Source organism: Camelina sativa, chromosome 12 (assembly GCF_030686135.1).
Source record: "Camelina sativa cultivar CO46 ecotype springtype chromosome 12, ASM3068613v1".
NCBI lineage: Eukaryota > Viridiplantae > Streptophyta > Magnoliopsida > Brassicales > Brassicaceae > Camelina > Camelina sativa.
The window spans coordinates 15,884,263-15,909,895 of record NC_141891.1 but is presented as its reverse complement, the minus strand read 5'-3'; the positions used below and the strand labels follow the sequence as shown (position 1 = coordinate 15,909,895).

Genomic DNA, 25,633 nt, shown 5'->3' with positions numbered 1-25,633 from the left:
AAGTCTAGTTGAAATCCTTTAAATTTCATTTCACTGATAATCAAACGAGCTCCTTCGATTCGTCCTCTTAAAGATCAAGACTGTTGTAAGTGACAATGGTAGGCTTAATTTTCCACAACTCTCCATGATCCATAAAAATTCTTTGGCCTTCTTCAGTTGTAAACATTCGACTAATCTCCATCCTATATATATCTTGCATTGAGTATGTGTTATTGCACAAATGTGCAGCTTACGTGTCGTTAGCATTTTATTTTATGATGTTGACTTATTCTTGTGTGTTAGTACTATTTTTTTTAATTTATGCAAGTGTTCAATGCCGCCGCAGTTGCACTCTCTTAGTCTCTTTGGATTTGTTACGAATTACTAGTATCTTCTTATGGGTTATAAGTATATTAATGACATAATTGATTGACATCAAAGGTGATTTCAAATTCTAATGAATTAAATATTATGTTATTGGTTTATGATTTTATACATTTATTTTCACAAAATAAAATTATGAAAAATATGAAATTTTTATAAGTTTATGGAAAGTAATCAATAAAATTATAGAAAAACTCTCAAACAATCTTTTATAATCATATCGCTCACTTTCTATATTTTATTAAAGGCCATTAAAATTCTTTCTATAATTTTATGTAATTACTAATTTATGATATTAATGAGACCATATGCTTTATTTTTAAAGTTTGTAATTCTCATGCTACACTTATGTTATATCTACTTCAGTTTTTTGTTGTTTTACATATAAAAAAAATTATATGATTATTAATAAGATCATATGCTCTATTTTTAAAGTTTGTATTTCTCATGCTACACTTCAGTTTGTATTTCTCATGCTACACTCATAATATTTCTCTCTGATCCAAATATGTATGCTTAATAAAACATGGAAAATCATAAATATCAAATTTAAAATTTTCTTTTTACAACTAATCAATCTTTTATCTACATATAGGATAATAAAAGAAAAAATTTGAATACATACCTTAAACTTAATAGAGAATTTGAAATCTATACTAAATTTTTTTTAAGTCTATAAAATGTATCTTATGTATTGCACTAAATGACTATTTTGTCCTCAAATACAAATTAATTATAAATAAATACAATATAATTAAATTAATTCATAACATCGTGTACTATTCAATAAATAGTAGTCTAACAAAAGTTGAAATTTAACAGAAAATAATACATAAATATTAATATATATTTTCATCCATAAATTATTAAATAACAAGCTTTGTATAAAACTTTCTGAAGTACTTGTTATTACAGATACTTTGTATAAAACTTTCATTGCACCACCTAGCTAGATGGTTGATTAGCTATTTTTGTTACCCTTTTACGAATTAATGAAAATTAGGTGTTAAATAAAATTTTTAATATAGAATATAATAGTACTTTTCAAAAAATCATCTATTTTAAGTTTACACAATTTGTAACACGAGTATTGTCTCGTGATTTTATATTGGCTAGTTTTATAATTATGTTTGCAATTGTTCAAAATTAGTCATCTAGCTAACCATTGAATACTTCCTTGATGTAAATAAAAAAGAAGTTAATTAGTTGAAAAAAAAATACATAACTAATGTTTACGTTTTACTCTTAGAGATCATTTTATGGACCTAATTTAGTTATTTATGCTCATTAAATGGCTGCTATTGCGTCTATTCGAACGGACGAACAATTTTAGTCAAAATTATGAATCGACAGGTCTGACTTTTCCACGTGTCATTAAGACAGCTGAGCTGGACAGTAACCGTAACGGTTCAATTCAACACGCTTGGTTTGAGAGACTTGAGAGTTCTTTCCAAATCTATCTTTAGCGATTACCAACAAAAGAAACATACAAACTAAGAATTACAATTTTGACATTTGCAAATTCCTGTTCACACAAAAATTGACACGTGTACCATTTATGTTTAACAACTTTACTTGAAAACTTTTACCATCTACAAAAACCATACATATACAATTATTGAAAAGGTAGTACACTAGTGTATGTATAAAATGGTCTAACATGTGATTTGAAAATTTCCAAATACATGATGATTCCAGTTTTCTTGATTTGGTGGAAAATGCATACGATTTGCAACATGAATATTTAACCTTTTGTTGTCCAAAATATATATAGATATATATATAGATATATATAGATATATATAGATATATATATATATATATATTAATTTGACCTGTTAATTACCGTGCATGCATGAAAATATGAGTACGTACTGCCTTATGCATTTGGATTAGTTTAATCAAGATTTCGTATATGGAGAAAGGAACGAGTCTTTTCATATGGGGAACGTCACAACTACGACAGCATGGCATCAGTACGTCGTTTCTTTTAGACAAATATACTCGTAACAAAATAAGTTGAGTTTGAGTTTAGACTTTAGAACTTCACAAGTTAAGAACGGTTCGTCAAGTTTGGATGAAAAGTGTCATTTATACAATTCTACAATACCATAATGTAAGAAAAATTCATGAAAATTTGTTATTTCTGTCAAACGTTTGAACTGGTTAGGCAAAAGTATAATTCTCAATCTTTGTTAATGTTAATAATTTTGAAGTTAAAAAAAAATTATGCAAGATGGAAACTCTATTAAAAATAATGTAAGATTTTCAACAAAAGATATTTGTGTATTGTAACTTTATAAATCTAATCACCAAGGAGAAACAAATAAGGGAAATATTATTGGAGAAATTCTTTAACCAAAAATCAAAAATATTGTTGTAGAAAATATTTTTAATAGGATTATATATAATGGGAGCTATTTTAAAATATATGTTTGACACAGTTGTGTGAAATGCAATATGTTTGAAGCCCACATTTGGACCGAACGGGTAGGAGTTGGTAAAAGGTTGTCTACCGTACTGCAAGCACTTCATCACTTTCACACCTTAAGTTCGTACGTAACGACAACCGGTTTGGTAACAAAAATAAAATATAAATGGAATTGATTGACCAGGTTACAAGTTACAATATTAAACTGTACATACCAATCGAAACAAATTCCTTTTATTTATTGTTTTGTCAAAGAGAAATAAAGTCATTTAATTAGTTCGTCAAATATAATAGGATTAATCCAGCCTACGCTATTTGTTATCCGCGAAGTCCTTTTAGGAAGCCTGGATAGTTTGCATATTTGTCTTTGGCTCTGGAGTAGCACAATGTACATCCATCTCTTTATTCGTTACTAAGAAAAAAAAGAAAAATTGAAGAAATATGTATCCAAGGTTAACTGCTTGATCACCAGCCCCGGCTCAATGGGATGGCAAGAAGTGATTCTGTTTTTTTTTTTTTTTTTAAACTCTACAGAAAAGTCCTTTATTCGTTACTAAGACAAAAAAAAAAAAATCATGAATCCAAGGTTTACTGCTTGATCAGCTTGACATGCTGTTTTTTCTTCTTGTACTTCGTTCATGTTTTTGTGAAAATAACTCTACCGTTTAGTCGTTTTCGTTTACTTATTAATTAGTGAGCAAAATAATATGATTCCTTTTTTTGGTTGCAAAATGACCCTTGATTAATTCATCTTCTCCATAGATATCCGGGAGAAGCTGCTTGCACTATGCCACTATGGTTTTCTCAACGATTACTTCACGTGTAGACCACATGATCATATCATAACATTAACATAAATCTTTAAAAAATCATAGAACCGGTTTTACAAAATTGATTAAACTGGTTGGATTAATTTATTTTAACGCCCCTAGCTTAAACTTTCGAGCACACAGCAAAAATCAAATGGCTTTTGCAAAGCTTTTTTTTGTTATCTCCTACGGGGTAATAAAAAGAGGCCAATATTTCTTCTTCTTTTTTTCTACTATATCCATTGTATCTTTCAGGCTTTATATATATAGGAAAATCCGACCATCCTAGTATTGTAGTATAGGAAGACGGCTTAATAGACCAGTGCTCTATCTATTCTAACTCACATAAAGATTATCAAATTAAACTTGTCCATTCTGACCGAGAATAAACTAAAAATCAAATTCGTCCATCAAAAAGGCAGATATATATCCATCATCGACGAACAATGTAGTCCTCAAATTAGTTTTGAGTTTTAACTGAGAATACTGTCTGATAAGTAATAATTGTATTCATTAAATATTAAATTACATGGTCCTTGATCCTTACTAGTCCTGTAATACGATAGTATATCATTGCATGTGCAAAAGAATACAATCAGGACTTTTCTTGAAAACACACGGAACTTAGGGAGACTTTCAAGGAAACGGTCCAAAACATCTTATAAACCATAAATGGCCAGCCAATACGGTTTCAATATTCCTTTTAAAAAAACACAAAAAATAAAAAAATCAAATAAAAACAAAGTCTAAGTCAAACGAACGATGGTCGAAATTGGTAATAACATTCAAACTCCAGGCTGATGTTAAATTACGTCACAGCCACCTTCAACGTTTTCATTTAAATACCAAACTTAGTTTCATTCTATCTTCTGTTCTTGTCCCATCAAAACTTGAGCCATCATCTCCTCTCTCTCGGCAATAATAGTTCACATGCAGACACTTACGCCTAACGCCGACATATTCCACACAAAACGCATTCGTTTCAGTTGCAGTAACCAAACCTCTACGTTGATCCCGACGAAGCCTCTCTCTATTTCTCCGGCGAGAAAGACCAACAGAGAACATCTCAAAAACCTCGAGAACGTTCTCAAAAACTCGTCGAGTACTTCTATAGATCATATCGAAAATGTAACTTCTCGTCAAGAGAAGACGAATACATCCACGTCGTCGCTACTCGGAGGTTTGAATTTGGCACGAATCTGGCCTCAGATGAAAGCAGCCGTCGACGAAATGTCTCCTAAGAATCTGAAGCGGCTCCAAAGGCTCCTCTCGAAGTCATCGGAGGAACGTTCGCCGAAGAGTAAACTCGGGTCTAAATGGAAGGAGCTACACGGGTTAAACAACTGGGCCGGGTTGTTGGATCCGTTAGACGAGGATCTCCGGCGAGAGCTCGTCCGTTACGGAGAGTTTGTACAAGCGGTTTATCACGCCTTTCACTCTGACCCGCAAGGGTCGCCGACACACGTGGGGTTACAAGACGGGTCGTTTAAAGTTACGAAGAGTCTTTACGCCACCTCATCCGTTCGTTTGCCTAAATGGATCGATGACGTCGCACCGGATCTACGGTGGATGACTAAACAGACGAGCTGGGTTGGTTACGTGGCGGTCTGTGATGATCCGAGAGAGATCCGACGGATGGGGAGAAGGGAGATCGTCATCGCGCTCCGTGGAACCGCCACGTTGCTCGAATGGTCAGAGAATTTCAGACCAAATCTAGTTTCTATGCCCGAACCCAAACCCGATTCATCAGACCCGACTCGACCCAAAGTGGAATGCGGATTCAACAGCCTCTACACTACGAGTAGCCAACATGGGCCAAGCCTCGCCGAGTCTTTAATCGAAGAGATCAGCCGGCTCGTCGAGCTCTACGCAGGAGAGGAGCTGAGCATAAGCGTAACCGGTCACAGCCTCGGCGCCGCGATCGCCCTTCTCGCCGCGGACGACATCGCGGAACGTGTCCCCCACGCTCCTCCGGTCGCGGTGTTTTCCTTTGGCGGGCCACGAGTCGGGAACCGCGAGTTCGCTGATCGTTTGGATTCGAAAGGAGTGAAAGTCCTACGAGTCGTGAACAGCCAAGACGTGGTGACCAAAGTCCCCGGGATATTCTCCGATAACGATAATAACAACGGGAGAAGTCGTCCGGGGGGTATAATGGAGATGGTGGAGAGGAACAACCCTTGGGCTTACTCGCATGTGGGAGCAGAGCTGCGTGTAGACATGAAGATGTCTCCGTACTTGAAACCGAACGCTGACGTGGCGTGTTGCCATGACCTGGAGGCGTACTTGCACTTGGTCGATGGGTTTTTAGCATCTAACTGTCCGTTTCGGGCAAACGCGAAGCGGAGTTTGAGGAAACTGTTGGATGAGCAACGGTCAAACGTCAAGGTTTTGTATACAGGAAAGTCTTTGAGATTAAACCGTACTGTTCACGATAACGGAGATGTTTTGCCTAGTCCGTCGTCGTCATGAGCTATGATTTATTCTCTATTACTCCCTCTGTTTCATATTAAGTGTCATTTTAAACGGATTATTTTGTTACAAAATAAGTGTTACTTTATATTTCCGATGTAGATGTTTGGTAAATTTTCTATTTTTATCCCTACTAATTTAATGTATACACCAATAGAAAAAATTGATTACTATATTAATATGGGGTAAAATAGAAAATTTAATAATTTTCTTAATATGTGTGAGAAACTTTAAAATGACACTTAATATGAAATAGAGGGAGTAGTAAATATTTTTTTTTGTTTTTGCTATATTTATATAGTATTTATTTTTCTTAAGACTATGACAATCATTTATTACTGGTGGTGGGAATTTATTTATGTCTTCGTTTGTTATGATTTCTTTGTCGTCATTTCGGTGATAATAATAAAAGTGGTGTAGTTTAGGATTATGGGTTTGTTTTAACAAATTGTGATTTTTCACAAAAGTTGTAAATAATATTAAAAAATGGCGTTGCATGGCAACCAAATAAACTAAGATGAAATATAAGGTGTTGATTCTATTGTTTTAAACTTTTAATGTATAGACAATTTTTTTTCTACTTTTTTGTAGAGTAATAAGGAGTAAAATGGAAAGAAAAAAATTTTATTTTTTAAAAATATGTGTGAAAAAAAAACTTTAAAAGACACTGGTATTAAAATGAATGGAGTATATGTTTGAGCAGAAAAATAGATCGTTTCTTTATGCATTAAAAAGTTATAAATTGTAGTATGTAAAGATTGTAAATTATAATAAGTATTTTAATATATTGTAAATTACTAAATTGTTACATGCTAAATGCAAAATTAAAGTGTGGCTAAATGACCAAATTCTACTAAAATGACCCTTGGACGAATATTAGGTTAGTTAAACCCTTTAAACAATGAGATTTGTTTTAGGTGCAACAACCAGCAAGTTATTGTTATCTCACTTTATTTTAGAAACACTACATCATACGGCTATATATAGGCAACAAACACTAGGAATATAATTTTAGAAAACTAAATAGTCTTATATTATCGTATAAAGAATGTTTCATAATGCATCAAAATGATCAAGTAAATATATTGTAAATTGTAATGAGTATCCTACTATATTAATTGGGAAGTACAAATATGAAATTAACCTTAAATTGTGTAAAAAATTACATTCAATTGCCATTAGAAAATTTTAATTAAGCTTAATTAATTAATTTAAAATAAACATAATTAACTAAAAATAAAAACACTCACATATCAAATATTAAAAAATCTAAAAAATAAAATAATATATTTTCTGGCTCTAACAAATTATGGACGAAATTAATAACTATATTTTTTAAAAGAAATATAAACCAATCAGAATTTTAAAAACTAAGATTTTATATCAAAGTATAAAATATAATTATTTTTAATAACTAAATTCTTAGATTTCAAATTATGATTCTCCTATCATCTTTATTTTATTTTATTTACAAATTGTTTGGAATTTTCATATAATACTTATGATTAATAAAATGCAGAATTTTTTCTGCATATGTTGTGATTTGAATTTTTAAAAACGAATATATATCACTCAATCTATGAAAACATGTGTTTTAATTTCCACATTGGCGGGTTGGTAAAACTAAATTTATACAGATGATAAATTAATAATTTTTATTTGCTCACAATTATAATATTAAAATTACAATTTTATATTTCATAAAATAATAATGCAAATACAACAAACAAACAATATAAAACTATAATAATACGTCAAAAATAAAATACTCTAATATTCTTAAATAATTAGTATTCAAATAGACTAATAGATTTTGAGAACAATATTATCTCAAACAAAATAACTTTTTTTTTAAAAATATAACAAGAACTTTTATTATTATATTATAAGTTTTTTTAAAAAAATGTTGACCCGTGCTTTAAGCACGGGATATCTCCTAGTTTTCATATAAGTAAGAACACTTAACATCAAAATTGCAATAATAAATCAAATTTTACTAAAATGGACCCATGAAGAACAGTATGTTTGGCCAATAAACGAGAATTTTTTTTCTTTTGGTCGTGAAAACGGTCAATAAACGAAATAAGTTATCGTTTTTTTTATCGTACGGCTTAAATCTGGTTCATCATATACACTTAAAGCAATTCCAACCGAGACTGTATAACAGCAATTATAGTGTTAATGCAAAATAAATATCAAATTTAATAAGATTAAAAGTTCATACTAAACTTTAATAAAATAGTGAAAACATAATATTACAAAATTAAAACTAAACAACCATAAAAACTAAATGTAATAAGATAATTTTACCAGGCATAAAATAAGTTTAAACAACAATCTAATTTCGAGGAACAATGCTCAGTTTCAAGAATTTTTAGTACGACACAGACAAATTAAAGATCGTGAAGCACATATTAAACTTCGGAATTCTTCAATTGAGCAGTTGTGGTCCAAATTTACTAATTCTGAAAATTAGTAAAATGTAATTTCTTTTTTAATTTTAAAAAGGATTTTCTGTTATTTTAATTTATTGATTGTAATTTTATATTAAGTTGTACTGAATAGAAATAAATTGTTTCTATAAATATTGATTTATTAAACTATTAAAAAAAGAATTTTAAATTTAATAATATAATAATCAAAGTTTTGTCTTTATTGTAAAATTTTGTGTTGTGTTGGAGATGAAAAAATTTTAGGAACACCAAAACATTAAGGCTTTGAATGGTGATTGAAAAGCGGGACGTTTTTGTGAAAAAAGGAAAATCAGCATTTATTACACCATTCATATAATTTACACTAATTTGTGGTTTTGTAAACCACATTAGCTTTTTGTTTTGTCTTGTTAAATGAAAAACGTCCCTCTAATAATTTTTTTCAGATATGGTGCGTTTCACCATAAATCCGCTTTCTATCTTTTTAAAAATTATAAATGATCCATTAATGATTATCCAAATTTGTATTAAAAGAAGGTTTATGGTAACTAATATATCTTTCTTTTTTTGGTAGAAATCGTAACTAATATATCTATATATACATTTTTGAAGTATATTTTGGGTTCTATCCTTTTATTTGTACTTATTTAGAAACTTATTTACAAAAATAATTCCTAAAATTTTTTAAAAATAACATTACTTCAGATTTTGTTCCTAAATATTTTACATTCCATTCCAACTAAAAAAAATTACAGCAAAATCAATATGGAAACAGAATGATATATTTAACAACACTTTCTATTTTGTTTTGAAGATATTCTATCTCTCAATCATTTGCAAATAAAGAAAACAACAATTTGATTCCCATTTTGTTTTCTAATACTTGTGAGCTTTGATTCTTAACGTAAGAAGAACTTTGATTCACATTTATTTAAATATAATAATAAATATATATATATGAACTTAATAAAATTTTAAAATATTACGAATATGTAAAATTAAAAAAGTTTAAAATACTATATAATATGGTTATATAGTAGATGAGTTATAAAGAGGACATGTTGAAATTAATAAAATATCATTAGATTTGTGCTAATACGGGTTAAATCCTCATTTTATTATTTTTCAACACTAATAATATTATAATATTTGACATATAAAATCAAGTTGATTTAACTAAGATTGGGTATAATAATTAAATCATTAGGAACAATGTGACTTAATCATAGCGTATAAATGACTTATTATGTATTTAGATTCTTTATATTTTTTTTGTTATAATAATTAAAAATCAAAATAAAATCTCAAACACTAAACAAAACAAACTAAATATAACAAACAAATGGTCATGAAGTATATCATCAGTTAAAAAATTATATAAATATATAGCCGTACAAATAGCCGGAAAATTTAGTTATTCTTCTATTTACAAAACATACAAAATTTAACAAACAAATACAACATAAAATATAAGTAATAATAAAATTATGTGTACGCGTACCGCGGATTAAAATCTAGTTGTTTTAAGTAAAAAAGAATATGCTTATGCAATAAATAATTATATTACAAATAACAAAATAAATAAGAATAATTTATATATGTTTTAAGTACCAAAAAATTTAATAAATTAGAAATATATATATTTTAGTTGTGCATAAAAATATGTACATAAAAGTTAAATTTTAGTTTAAATAAATTTGATTTTTTTTTATCATTACAAATTAAACCAATAATGTATAATTAACTAGATTTAAAATTTTTTTAAAACAAATTATAGTTTCTTCTAGAACAAATTTATGTTTAAAACATTGTATTTCTTCTATGGTAAAGTACATATGTAAATACATAAAAGCAAAACAGTAGTTAATGTTACCAATCATAGTTGTTCTTCCAATAGTGTGCGTTTTTCCAAAAAAATGAAAACAACTCATTTGCGTTTTTTAAACAATGATAATACATAATGGATCGCCTTTGTTTATCACACCACCAAATACCCAGCGATTTCCAAAATACATTTGTCCCGCATTATTTTGCATTAACTTCACTTGTTCCGAAAATACATTTGTCCTGCACGTACCGCAGTTCAACCGTACCGCACAACCAAATCCGTTGTTACCATTCAGACCCTAAATATGTAATTATGTCTATTTAGGTTCAAAGGTATATGCAGACGTATAACGTATGTAGGTTCAAAGGTATATGCAGGAGCTTAATTTATGCATGTCATTTTTCATAAATGCAACCCAACTACTATCCTGGAACTGGTGGCATTAATCTAACGTTATTAAATCTGAAACACATGCCACACATTTAATTTACCTTAATCTTATAGTATCTGCTTTTTGCCACTCTTCCAATACTTCAAAATGACAAACAAATTTAATAACATAATAATAAGTCACATATTTGCTATATATTTTTTCTGTGTTTTTTTATCATCATTAGCTGTCATGGGAACATTCAGGCCCTGATTGGAAGCATGGTAAAATGCGTATTTAAATACCTAAAAGCAAAACAGTAGTTAATGTTACCAATCATAGTTGTTCTTCCAATAGTGTGCGTTTTTCCAAAAAATGAAAACAACTCATTTGTGTTTTTTAAACCATGATAATACACAATGGACCGACTTTGTTTATCACACCGACAAATACCCAGCGGATTGTTTCCAAAATACATTTTCTCCTGCATTAACTGCACTTGTCCCACTTATTATGCATTAACTGCACTTGTTCCAAAAATACATTTATCCCGCATATACTGCAGCTAAACCATACTGCACAACTAAATCCGATGTTACCATTCAGACCCTAAATATGTAGTTACATCTATTTAGGTTCAAAGGTATATGCAGACGTATAATGTATGTAGGTTTAAAGGTATATGCAGGAGCTTAATTTATGAATGGACGTTTTTCATAAATGCAGCCCAACTACTATCCTGGAACTGGTGGCATTAATCTAACGTTATAAAATCTGAAACACATGCCTACATTTAATTTACCTTAATCTTATAGTATTTGCTTTTTGCCACTTTCCAATATTACAAAATGACAAACAAATTTAATAACATAATAATAAGTCACATATTTGCTATATATTTTTCTGTGCTTTTTTATCATCATTATCTGTCATAGGGACATTCATGTCCTGATTGGAAGCATAGTAAAGTGCGTATTTCAATACATAAAAGCAAAACAATAGTTAATTTTACCAATCATAGTTGTTCTTCCAATAGTGTGCGTTTTTTTCCAAAAAAGTGAAAACAACTCATTTACGTTTTTTAAACCATATAATACACAATGGACCGCCTTTATTTATCACACCACCAAATACCCAACAGATTGTTTCCGAATGGTGACAGCAGATTTGATTGTGCGGGACAAACGATTTGACAGTGCAGTATGGTTCAACTGCGGTTCGTGCGGCAGAAAAAGTAAGTTTTGCGGATTTCTATAGTGTATAATATAGCGAACCGCAGTTTGAGATAACAACACTTCATTATCCAGTGGTTTTGTGTAAATACGCCTATGTACAGTGTATAATATTATTTTTTTACTTTTTTTTTGTTTAATTTACTAGTAGGTACAATATATAGATTAAACATATAATATGTAAGTATTCCTTGCTTTTACTTTTACAACAACTTAACACTAGGTTTCACCATATATTTTGATATTATTTTATTATTTTTTAATTTTTTATCATTGAATTTTTTAATTCATTTAGCAATATGTATTTTTTATAATAATTTAAGTATCTAATATTCATAATTGTATGAAAATGTTTCTTCAATAAAAAAAAATTAATAATTTATATCTATACTAATTATTGATATATTTGAAAAAATAATAAAAAAAGAAGTAAATTTATATCTAACATTTTTATCAATAGGACTCTGCATCGGCTTTTTTTTTTACGAATCAAATTTTAGTTTTAAATAAGTTTTTCGTATTTAAATTCAGAAATTAAAACTTTATTTGTTAATAAAAATATAATTATATAATTATATTATTTATTAACAAAATAATATGAAATCCGCACCACAAATTATTTTTCACCAATCAAACATTATTTTGTACCACTTATTTTGGAATAACCGTATTTGTCCCGCAAATATATTTGTCTCGCATGTACTGCAGTTGAACTATACCGCACTATCAAATTTTTTATCTCGCACTATTAAGCGTTCGAATAGTAACCGCGGATTTAGTAATGCGGGACAAAAAAATTGCTGGTGCGGTATGATTCAACTGCGGTACGTGCGGGATAAATGTATTTGCGGGACAAATGCGGTTATTTCAAAATAAGCAGTACAAAATAATGTCTGATTAGTGAAATATAATTTGCGGTACAGATTTTAATATTATTTTATTCATAACTAGTATATAAATAAAAATATAATTAAATATATTTATTAATAACTACAAAATCGCAAAATACATATTATAGATAAAAATATAAGTAAATATATTATAAATTTAAATAGATTCTTGTTAATTTAAATTAATTATTAATGTTAATGGAATAATATCTTTATCTATTATATATGAACTACAAAAACCAAAATTTAATTTTAATTACTAATGTAAATTTTATGTATAAAACCAGAATTTAATTTTAATTAATGATGTAAATTTTATGTATAGCTAAAAATGTTTAAAAGAAGAAAGCGAGAGAAGATGCATATATACATATATATATATATATATATAATATAAAGAATATATACATATACAGTGATTTATAATAATTAAAAAGTCAAAAGTAAGCAAATGGTTACTACCCAATGCGTTTTTGTGTCCGACCGCATGTAAAGAACTGAAACCACTTCAAAAAGTGGCCAATGCCTTATTATCTCTTTCATGAAAACTGCAAACAAAATTTTTTTCTTTTTTTTCTCAAAAAAGCAAATTTCAGTTTTTGTTGTGATTGGTGACTGTGGTACGGTTTTGACAAATCAAAACTCAAAACCGCTTATTATATGTCTCCATTCACTACCTAAATCCGCCGTTACCATTCGGACCAATAATTGCAGGACAAGTGAAGTTAATATAAAGTAAGCGGTGCAAAGTAAAGTCTGATTGGTGAAAAATAATGTGTGGTGCGGATTTCATATTGTTTTATTAATAACTAATATAATTATTTATTTTAATTTGTTTGTATTAATAAATAAATATTTTTCATTTTTGTATATATATATATGATTATGAGACCAATAATTATATTAATAAATTAAAAATACAAATAATTAATATAATTATAAATTATTATCTGCTTTGTGTTAATAGAAATATTAAGACTTTAGGTTGGTTATTAACTTGTACTTAGCATAAAGTCATTTCTTAAAATCTACTTATTACTTTTTTTTATTGATCACAACAAGAATAACAAAAATCCATTAAATTAATTTTTTCATTGTTAAAAACAAATAATTATTTTGTTTAGTGCGTTATTGGCAAAACCGTTACATAATAGACAGTTCTAAAAATAAACTGCGGTCCACTTGATAATACACTACATGAAAAATGTACCCAATAACGCAAATAATATCAACTATGTGTGATTGGTGAATGAATTAACTTTTCGAAAGAATAGTGTTGAAATCCGCTTATGAGAAGTTACCATTCAAGGCCTAAATATGTAGTTACGTCTATATAGGTTCAAAGGTATATGCAGATGTATAACGTATGTAGGTTCAAATGTATATGCAGGAGCTTAATTTATGCATGGGTGTTTTTCATAAATGCAGCCCAACTACCATCCTGGAACTGGTGGGATTAATCTAACATTATAAAATCTGAAATAAACGCCACGCATTTAATTTACCTTAGGCTTTGAATGAGGAGTGGGAAAAGGAATGGTTCTTCAGCCCAAGTGGTCTCTCCACTTATGTATTCCTATTCAGCAACTGCAAAAACGAAAAAAAGAAAAGAAAAAAAGAAGGAAATACATGTAGATAAGAAACTCTTGTCTTTTAGTAAAAAAATATGAATTGACCACTTTTATCCAGATATGAAGGTGTTTCAAGTGGTCCAATAATAAAAGTTGTTGTAAAAGAAAATAATAATACAAACTTCACATCTTGTATATATATTATGGGCTAATAAACATCTTTTATATTAAAAAAATTTGTTGAATGAATGTTTAAAATACATTTAGGCATTCTCAAAAATGCCCCTTTTTCCATACCCCTTTTTAAAAATACCCCTTCATGTTGACTATTTTTAAAACTACCCCTCTTTATATACAAAATGACCAAATTACCCTTTTTGAGTGACAGCAAGAATGTACAGTCATCAAAATCGAAAATATTTTCCCGCCAAAAATTTTTTTTCCCGCCAAAATCGAAAAATTTTCCCGAAAAAATTATTTTTTCCCGCCAAAAAAAAATTTTCCCTCCAAAATCGAAAATTTTTCCCGCCAAAAATATTGAAATTTATACCTTTTAAAAACATTGTAAACGCTTTTAAAAACGTTTACAAGGTTTTTAAAAGGTTTTTAAACACATTGTAAACGCTTTTAAAAACCATGTAAATGCTTTTAAAAAGCTTGTAAATGCTTTTAAAAGGTTTTTAAACACCTTGTAAACGCTTTTAAAAACTTTTTAAAAGCATTTACAAGGTGTTTAAAATTTTTTTAAAACCCTTTTAAAAATCTTATAAAAACTTTTACAAGGTTTATAAAAACATTGTAAAAGCGTTTACAAGGTGTTTAAAAACTTTTTAAAAATCTTTTGAAAAACCATTTGAAAACCTTTTAAAAACCTTTTAAAAACCTTTTAAAAATCTTGTAAAAGCGTTTACAAGTTGTTTAAAAAACCTTTTAAAACTCTTTAAAAAATCTTGTAAAAGCCTTTACAAGGTGTTTATAAGGCTTTTATAAGGTAGAAACCTTATAAAACCTTTTAAAAACCTTGTAAATTTTTTTGACAAAAAAATTTTTGGCGCGAAAATTTTGTTTTTTTTCTTTTTATTGAATAAAATAATTTTCATCTAAGGGTAAAATGGTCATTAAAAATTAAAAGAGGGCAAAAATAAAAATGGCCAGAAAAGAGGGTATTTTTGAAAAGGGGTATATCAAAAGGGGCATTTTTAACAAATTCTCTTTATATATTATGGTTTTAATTTAATTAATATAATAAGTTTGGATATGCGCTATAACACAAACATATGTCTTTTAAAATAATTGTGTAGTAATTTAATTTAATTTCAAAATTATTTTAAAAGTGCAATTATATTAATTATTTTTTAAAAAATATTTTTATTCTAGGTTTTCCTAAAATAAAATATTAATTAGAATCTACTTATGAAAAATTAAATACTAATTTTAAAATTTAAATATATTATTTTAAATTTGTACAGTACTTTAAACCACTTTTACCATTCAAACATAAATTTTAAACCGCTTGATCCACTAGATCCACATTTGTTTCACTAGATCCGCTAGATCCACTTTTTTCCACTTGATCCACTAGATCTACAAAATCCGCTATGTCTGATACACTATCTCCATTCAGAGCCCTAATCTTATAGTATCTGCTTTTTGCCACTCTTCCAATATTTCAAAATGACAAACAAATTTAATAACATAATAATAATTCACATATTTGCTATATTATTTTTCTGTGTGTTTTTTACTCATCATTAGTTGTCATAGGGACATTCAAAATTTAGGCCCTGAATGGAAGCAAGTATATATGCGAAATTGAGAAATTTTTTATGAATTACGCACATGTGTCTCCAATCACCACTATTATTATAAATTTGTGGTTTTGCAATAAAAAAGAAAAAAGAGAATGAGTGCATTTTTTGAGAACATAAAATAGTCTGAGACTGCTATAGAACTTCAAAGTGGCTATTACCATGCGGACGGAGCAAATACGCAATGGATTACATTTATATTTATATATTATTATTTTTTATTATAATTAAAATATAATATAGCTCTTATTTTTTTCTCTCACATATATAATTATACGGTTATACTTCCTGTTTTAAAACGCAGCCGCCGAAGCCGCCGAAGCGCCAGTTAATCGCTCGGCGGTGGTGCTCCGCCGGGATTTTACCCAAATCGGTTTTAAAATCGGAAAAACGAAAAAATCGATTTTTTTTTTGGCTGAAAATTGGATGAAAGATGTTGGATCTAACATTTAGTTATTAAAAACAATTGAACTGAAGAAGAAATCGATGAAAAACGGGTGTTTAAATGACTGGCGGCCATAAACTAGGTTTGCAGGTTCGCAAAAATGGGTGGAGAAAATGACCTGGGAAAAGACTATTTTGTCTTTTATTAATAAAATAACGAAAAATACATAAATTGGAGTAACAAAGGGTTAAACCTTGATTCAAAGCTTAGGAGATGGGATTTTAACCAACTGGGCTGTGCTTAATTCTATTGCTAGACACACAAAGTAAGTATATAACCACCAAAAGTTCTAATATTTAATATTAATTATAAAATATTAAAATATACTTTAAAACTAGTCTCCGATTAATCTCCGCGTAATACCCGATTAATCAATTAATCGCTAGGCCTTCATCGACCGCCCGACTAGTGCCTAGCGATTTTTAAAACATGGGTATACCTAAGCTATCTATTCTCTTCTCTTTCTTCTTATATCATATAATACTAAAATAATATTATATTTTAACTTCATTATTATTGGATAAACATTGAATAAACAAGTGATATTTTGGTATATTAAATTTGTTAAAACATTTTATAAAAAAAATTGTTTTTTAATTTAATAACTTTTTGTCAAATAATTTTTTTTCATATCAATTTCCCTAAATAGAAATTTCCACAAACCAAAATTGAGCTTTTTTATATATTTTTAATAGAAAAAGGTTTTAATATAAGTTTGAACCTAACACAAACATTCATAAACCAAAATTATTTGTCTTCTTCTAATACAAGAAGTCATGTATATAGATGTTCATTTTTTCACATAAATATATAAGGCTTTGATAAAAATACAATTATTTAACAATATTCGAGTAACTCTATCTTTGAAAATTGAGCTATAAGAGATTTTAGTAAAGAGAATTAATTGGTTTCATACAAATCTTGTTTACTTATATTAAATATATTTTGTATAAACCACAATTATTTTTTTCACCAATCAAGTTTTATTCTGGACCGTTTATTTTTTATTACATGCACTTGTCCTGCAAATATATTTCTCCCGCATGAATCGCAGTTGAACCGTACCACACTAGTAAATTACTTGTCCCGCACAATAAAATACGCAATCACCATTCAGACTCTTAGACCTTGAATGGAGACATCAAAATTGTGGATTTCAAAACACGTTTTTGTAAAAGTTGTATTATACACCAATCACCAAAATATCGAACATTTTGTATTTTTCTAAAATATTTTTTTTTAGGTTGAAGATTAAGTCATGGGCCGCACTTCTACCTCTAACTATCTATTACCATGCGTTCTTTTGTAAATAACGCACATACATAATATTTTTTAATATTTAATTTATTTTAAATAAAAAAGCTAAATAACTAATACATATTTTAATGCAAAAAAGTTCTACGTGTTGTAAAATATGTGTGTATCCATCACAACATGTGTCCGTCTTCATGCAATAACACTTGGAACACTTATTCACCACTTGTTCACAACCTCTCTTTGTCTCCTCCCTCTATAAATAAGAGTTATGTATAAGAGAAGAAAAAGATGAGAAGTTTATCTATCTCTCTAGTTTTTCTCTCTATCTTCTCTCTAAAGTTTATATACTCATCTCTCTAGATCTCCTCCTTTGATTCTTCTCATAATAAACATCTTGTTGCCTCCAAACATTTATATAGTTTACAACACGTTATCAGCACGAGTGACTCTCAATCCGTCATCCATTTGAGAAAATGTCAAATTTTGAGATTGAGGACGAAGATATTTGTTTAGCAGACAGTGCTACAACACACTCAATAATTAAAGAGAAAAAATATTTCTCCTCTCTCAAAATAGAAGACTCTGCTAGAAGCGTGAGCACTATATGTAGTAATGCAAAGATTATTATATGCTCTGGAAAAGCCAAATTTTTAATGCTAAGGGGGACAAAATTTGAAATTGATGCATTATATTGTTCTAAGTCTCAAAGAAACTTGATCTGTTTCAGAGATATCCGAAGAAATGGATATCATATAGAGACTCTGAATAAGAATGGCATTGAATACCTTTGCATAACATCTGAGGAGAAACATATATTGGAAGAATTGCCAATATTATCCTCTGGATTGTATTGCACAAAAATAAATAATTTTGCATCTTATGTTACAATAAACCCTAAGTTTACTAGTACATTTAAGATATGGCATGAAAGACTTGGACATCCTGGTTCAGTCATGATGCAAAAGATTGTGCAAAATTATAATGGCCATCCATTAAAGAACCAAAAGATTTTTAGATCTGATGAGTTTTCATTTGATGCATGTTCCCAAGGAAAACTCATAATTCGGCCATTGTCAGCCAAAATTGGGAATGAATCACGATTGTTCTTAGAGAGAATACATGGTGATATATGTGGACCTATCCACCCTTCATGCGGACCGTTTCGTTATTTTATGGTAATGATTGACGCATCTAGTAGGTGGTCAAATGTGTGTCTATTGACAACACGAAACACGGTCTTCGCAAAATTCATTGCCCAAATAATCAGGTTGAAAGCTCAATTTCCTGATTATGCCATAAAGAAAGTCAGACTTGATAACGCTGGTGAATTCACTTCACAAGCTTTCAGTGACTATTGTATGTCAATAGGAATCGATGTTGAGCATCTGGTTCCTCATGTTCATACATAAAATGGCATGGCTGAATCTTTAATTAACCGGCTACAACTCATTGCTAGACCGTTAATATTGAGAACAAAGCTCCCAATTTCTATATGGGGTCATGCAGTCATGCTATATTGCATGCTGCGGCATTGGTCCAAATACGACCAAGGGCATATAATAACTATTCCCCTTTACAATTAGCATCTGGTCAAGAGCCAAACATATCCTATCTCCGTATTTTTGGATGTGCAGTTTATGTTCCTATAGCCCCACCACAAAGAACAAAAATGGGGCCACAAAGGAGATTGGACATATATGTCGGTTATGCATCACTGAGTATAATTCGAAATCTTGAACCGCAAACTGGTGATATGTTTATGGCGCGTTTTGCCAATTGCCATTTTAATGAAGATGAATTTCCATCGTTAGGGGGAGGAATTAAACAAGTACCAAAAGATATTACATGGTATACACCATCTTTGATATATCTTGATCCCCCTACAAATCAACGTGAGCTGGAAGTTCAGAAAATTGTACATTTACAAAATTTGGCAAATCAATTACCAGATGCTTTCATAGATACAAAAGGGTGACAAAGTCATATATCCCCGCTGTAAATGCACCATCAAGAGTTGAAATTCCTAGAGAGGAACTTGATGGAAGCAAAGCTAATGAACCTAAGGTTCAATTGAAAAGGGGGAGACCAATGGGCTCTAAAGATAAAAATCCCCGAAAGAAAAAGAAAATGGGAGATGAAAAGGTTCAAGAAGTTCAAGAAGAACCAAGTAAAGAGAAAAGTCCTCAGGATGATACAGAAAATATGAGATTTCTATTAACTATGCCCAAAATGGAATATTATGGTATAGAGATGAAATCGATGATGATCATGGAATATTCTCTTTTTTTGTATCTAAAGAGATCGATCATGAAAAAGATGATCCAGATCCAAGGTCCGTATCAGAATGCCAACATAGGCCTGATTAGGAGAAATGGAAAAAGGCTATGCAACTTGAGTTGCTCTCCCTCAATAAAAGAAATGTCTTTGGACCTTGTGTCACTGCATCTAAAGATGTAAAACATGTTGGTTGCAAGTGGGTATTTGTGCGAAAAAGAAATGAGAAAGATGAAATCACACAATATAAAACCTGACTTGTTGCACAAGGTTTTTCTCAAAGATCTGGAGTTGATTATGAAGAAACATATTCTCCAGTCATGTATGCAATTACATTCAGGTACTTAATGAGCCTAACGGCTTCTAAGAATTTAGAAATGTACTTTATGGATGTAGTGACAGCATATTTATATAGATCATTGGATAATGATATATACATAAAAATCCCAGAAGGATTTTAAGATTCCTGAGGCATTAGGCTTTAAGTCTAATGAAATTTGTGCGATCAAATTACATCGATCACTTTACGGATTAAAACAACCTGGGTGCATGTGGTATAATCGCTTAAGCGAATACCTATTGAAGAAAAGGTATGTTAATAATGAAATATGCCCATGCATCTTTAAAAAAAAATCTCCATCGGGATTTGTGATCATTGCTGTATATGTTGATGATCTGAATATAAATGAAACTTAAAAGGAGATTGATGATGCAAGAACTCATATGAAAGAGGAGTTTGAAATGAAAGATCTTGGAAAGACTAAATTTTGTCTTGGGCTCCAAATAGAACATTTCCAAGATGAAATAGTTGTGCATCAATCAAATTATACGAAAAAGATTTTAAAGCGTTTTAGTATGGACAAAGCGTGAGTACTCCAATGGTCAATAGATCTCTGAATGTCGATAGTGATCCATTCAGACCTTGTGAAAACAACGAGAAAATACTTGGTCCCGAAGTACCTTATATAAGTGCTATCGGTGGACTCATGTATCTTGCAAATTGCATTAGACCGGATATTGCATTTGCTACGAATTTACTTGCAAGATACAACTCATCCCCTACTCGCAGACATTGGAATGGGATAAAATATTTGTTATCTTCAAGGTACGATTGACTTGGGATTATTCTATCCTAGAAACTCTTCGGTTGGTCTAGTTGGTTTTGCAGATGCAGGATATTTATTAGATCCACATAAATCCCAATCCCAAACTGGATATGTTTTCACAATTGGAGGAACTGCAATCTCATGGCGCTCACAGAAACAGACTTTGGTCGCCTCTTCCTCAAATCATGCAGAAATAATTGCTCTTCATGAAGCATCGAGGGAATGTGTATGACTCAGATCAATGACTAACCACATACAATAATCGAGTGGAATAGTCACCAGTAAAGAGCCAACAACATTATTTGAAGACAATGCTGCTTGTGTCACTCAAATCAAAGAAGGTTACATCAAGAGCGACAGAATAAAGCATATACCTCTAGGATTTTTCTCCCACACTCAAGGACGCTTCCGACTAGCACATTCAGAAAGCATATTCATAATATTGGAATGCGGCATCTACAAGATCTGTGAAGTTTTTTCGAGGGGGAGTTTACACTACTGTACTCTTTTTCCTTTGTCATGGTTTTTATCCCACTGGGTTTTTCCATTATGAGGTTTTTAATGAGGCAGTGTGTAACTCATCACTAGTGATGGATACTCAAGGGAGAGTATTGTAAAATATGTGTATATCCATCACAACATGTGTCCCTCTTTATGCAATAACACTTGGAACACTTGTTCACCACTTGTTCTCAACCTCTCTTTGTCTCCTCCCTCTATAAATAAGGGGGGGTTATTGGTTTAGGATTTAGAAAGAATTTGAATGATTTTAAAAGTTATGTAAAATATGTTGTTATTCAATCAAGACTTTTTAAAATTCTTTAAAAATTTGGTATTATTGGTTGTGGATTTGTAAAAAGTTATCTAAAATCTTGATAAATCTAGTGTTATTGGATTAAGAGTCTTATAAAGTCATTAAAAGTTTTATGTTATTCAATTAAAACAAAAGAATCATGGATTGTTAATGAATTCAAATTTTGTGTTATTGGTTTAGGATTTTATAACATTTCCTTCATAACAAAAGTCATGAAAACTCTTTCATCAAATAGAAAGATTTTGAAAGATTTTGAAAGATTTTATGAAATATTTTACAAGATTAGGAAACACAAATCAGCAAGATTTAAAATAACTTCCTAAACAATCTCTTATAGAATCCTTCATTTTTACTTTCTAATTTTCTATGATTTTAAAAATCAGCAAGATTTTTAAAAACACAAAGTCATTAAAACTCTTTCTAAATCCTAAACCAATACCTCCCTCTAAGAGTTATGTTCAAAAGAAGAAAAAAGATGAGAAGTTTATCTATCTTTCTATCTTCTCTCTAAATTTTTTATATTCATCTCTCTAGATCTCCTCCTTTGATTCTTCTCATAATAAACATCTTGTTGCCTCCAAACATTTATATAGTTTACAACACTACATACCTTTTCTTTCTTCTTTCTCTTGTTCAAGTAATTTTATAATGCTTTAAAAAACAAAAATTCATTTTCCATCTTACCTTTAAAAAGAAATTTCAAAATATAATATATATAAGTAATTTTAGTAGTATGCATGTATAACCATTAATAAATCCAGTTATTCTAATAATATATCAATTTTTTTTTTAAAAATTTAATATATCAACAACTGGATTTAAAAAATATATTCCATAATAATTCTTTTTATTTTGTAATATTTTTTTATGATTGAACTTGTTAATTTATTTAACAATATATATATAATTAAATTTTAAATTAAATAAAATTTCATATTTAAAGTTCATAAATGATACATTATAATTATTTGTTCAATTAAATTTTTAAGTTTTACCTAAACTAATATTCTTAATATATTAAAATATGTATCCGCACTACAATTTTTTTCATCAATCAAACATTATTTTAAACTGCTTATTATGGAAAAATGGACTTGTCTTGCAAATATATTTCTCCGGTATGAAATACAGTTGAATCGTACTATACTATCAATTCTTTTTGTTCTATACAATCAAATACGCCGTTAACATTCGGACCATTAATGTCAAAATTTGGTGTTATGGTGTTTTATAGTTGGAGATGTTCTTATCCACCACCGCCTTTTTTAGCACTCCAAATTTTTACTCACACTAAAAGCAAGAAAATATATACATATATTTCCCCACATTTTTTATTTTCATTTATCTTCATATCTTTCTATCTCACCAACCCAAACAAGTTCCTCTATTCTTTTCCCCATTTCGTCTTCTTCATTCTGACGTTTACTCTTTTTAGATCTATTTTATCCATGGCTTCCTGTAATCACTAGTAGTGACTCAGTCGATGTGTGTGGAAGAAAATTAGGGTTTTAGATCACTCAAAAGATATGGCAACTTTGAACCCTTTTGATTTGTTGGGTGATGATGTTGAGGATCCGAGCCAGCTCGCCATGTCCATAGAGAAAACTGACAAGTCCAAGAAATTTGGACCTGTTTCGGGCTTGCCTGCTAAGTCAACTCCTAAGCTTCCCTCTAAGCCACTCCCTCCTGCTCAAGCCGGTGATGTTTCTTTCTTCTCATATAAAAAATAATCAATACTTTAATTAATAAAAATCCGATCTTTATTGTTGTTTGGGTTCTGTTGATTATTCATGGAGTTGGGTATTGTTGTTTGAGTGATTGGGATTGGTTATCTGATTAGTTTTTGATGTTGTGTTGATTAGTGAGAGAGGCAAGGAGTGATGTTCCGCGTGGAGGCCGTGGAGGATTTAGCCGTGGTCGTGGTGGTTACAACCGTGATGATGGTAACAATGGATATTCAGGAGGATACTCTAAACCCTCTGAGGAAGGAGACGTTTCTAAGTCTTCTTATGAGAGGCGTGCGGGTGGTGGTGGGGGTGCTCCTCGTGGTTCTTTCCGTGGTGAAGGGGGTGGTGGTCGGCGTGGCGGATTCAACAATGAAGGTGGTGAAGGTGAACGTCCTCGAAGGACATATGAGCGTCGTAGTGGAACTGGCAGAGGGTCAGTCTTATTCTGTTTGTTGCATAATCTGCTATTGAAATGACTGTATCATCAATCTCATTAGTTGGAGTTTATCTTTTGCATAGGGGTGATTTCAAGCGTGACGGATCTGGTCGTGGGAATTGGGGAACTCCAGGGGAAGAGTTAGCTGCGTAAGTATTTGTTTATGGTTATTACTTATTGCATTTGTTAAAAATGTATGTATTTATGTGACTTGTGAATGGGGATTTGGACTAAACGAAGCTTCTCTTGATCTTTAAGTGAGACTGAAGCAGTAGCTGGTGTTGACACTGAGAAGGCTGTTGGGGAGACGCCAGCTGTTGATGCTGATGCTAACAAGGAGAACACTGCTGAAGTCGAGGAGAAAGAGCCTGAGGATAAGGTAAACAGAGAATGGAATAAAAATGCTAGGCTCCTCTTTACTATTTTCCAAACTGGTTTCGTGATATAAAACTCTAGTTTCCATTGTATAAGTTTCTAAAATCTCACTGATTGCTTATTGACTTGTGTTTCTACAGGAAATGACTCTTGATGAGTATGAAAAAATACTCGAGGAGAAGAAAAAGGCACTTCAATCATTGACCACCTCTGAGAGGAAGGTTGATACTAAAGTATTTGAGTCAATGCAACAACTGTCAAACAAGAAGTCTAATCATGAAATCTTCATCAAGTTGGTAAGACATATCCTCTATCATTCCGTTATTGTCGCCTGTAAACTTGATTAGCTGTTTCGGAATCTTACTATGATCTACCTTCCCAGGGTTCTGATAAGGACAAACGCAAAGATGACAAAGAAGAGAAGGCTAAGAAGGTTTAAATCATTGTCTGAATCTAACATTCTGTAGAAGTCAATAAGTTTGCTTATTGATGCGTTTTCTGATTTGCAGGCTGTGAGCATCAATGAGTTTCTGAAGCCAGCTGAGGGTGAGAACTACTACCGAGGAGGTCGTGGTGGCCGTGGACGTGGTGGTCGTGGTCGTGGCCGTGGAGGTGTGTCTAATGAAGAGCATGTTGGTAATCGTAATGAAGCTGCGCCAGCCATTGAAGATACTGCTCAGTTCCCATCTCTTGGGGGCAAGTAACATCTATCCACGAAAACGTCGAAACTCGTGCAGCATCCTTAAAGGATATTGTGCGAGGGTGTACTGTTTACCGGGTCTCTCGTTATCAGGTGTAAATGTTTAGGTGTCGTCAGTTTTTAGATTTTATGCAAACTTACGCCTGATGGTTTTTGTTTACTTTTGAAAACTACACTCTTTTGTTTTCACCATTTTAGTCTTTTTAGTTGTTTTCTTACTTATGAAACATGTTTTGAGACAAGACATACTTAAATGTTATGGGTTTTGAGTCTTTAACTTTGGCACCTTCCCTCTC

General features: G+C 30.6%; 1 protein-coding gene and 1 pseudogene across 2 annotated transcripts; both read left to right on the top strand.

The window, feature by feature from the left end:
- The first annotated feature begins 4,453 nt into the window (after positions 1 to 4,453).
- Positions 4,454 to 6,146, top strand: LOC147930580 (phospholipase A1-Ibeta2, chloroplastic pseudogene; annotated as a pseudogene). Its single transcript, XR_015575262.1, has one exon. The product of XR_015575262.1 is annotated as a phospholipase A1-Ibeta2, chloroplastic pseudogene (transcript).
- Positions 6,147 to 23,303: 17,157 nt separating this feature from the next.
- LOC104731895 (RGG repeats nuclear RNA binding protein A-like) lies at positions 23,304 to 25,609 on the top strand. The gene is made up of 7 exons (XM_010451407.2): positions 23,304 to 23,797; positions 23,962 to 24,259; positions 24,346 to 24,411; positions 24,521 to 24,641; positions 24,778 to 24,933; positions 25,020 to 25,070; positions 25,147 to 25,609. Exons 1-7 carry the CDS (start codon positions 23,626 to 23,628, stop codon positions 25,339 to 25,341), a joined length of 1,059 nt encoding a protein of 352 aa, XP_010449709.2. The 5' UTR covers positions 23,304 to 23,625; the 3' UTR covers positions 25,342 to 25,609.
- The last annotated feature ends 24 nt before the right edge of the window (positions 25,610 to 25,633 follow it).

What these genes read in the sequence shown, in the direction of transcription:
- LOC104731895 (XM_010451407.2), top strand. Translation starts at nt 23,626, where the DNA reads ATGGCAACTTTGAACCCTTTTGATTTGTTGGGTGATGATGTTGAGGAT. An exon ending in ACTCCCTCCTGCTCAAGCCG is followed by an intron (nt 23,798 to 23,961) that starts GTGATGTTTCTT and finishes TGTGTTGATTAG; the next exon opens with TGAGAGAGGCAAGGAGTGAT. An exon ending in AGAAAGAGCCTGAGGATAAG is followed by an intron (nt 24,642 to 24,777) that starts GTAAACAGAGAA and finishes GTGTTTCTACAG; the next exon opens with GAAATGACTCTTGATGAGTA.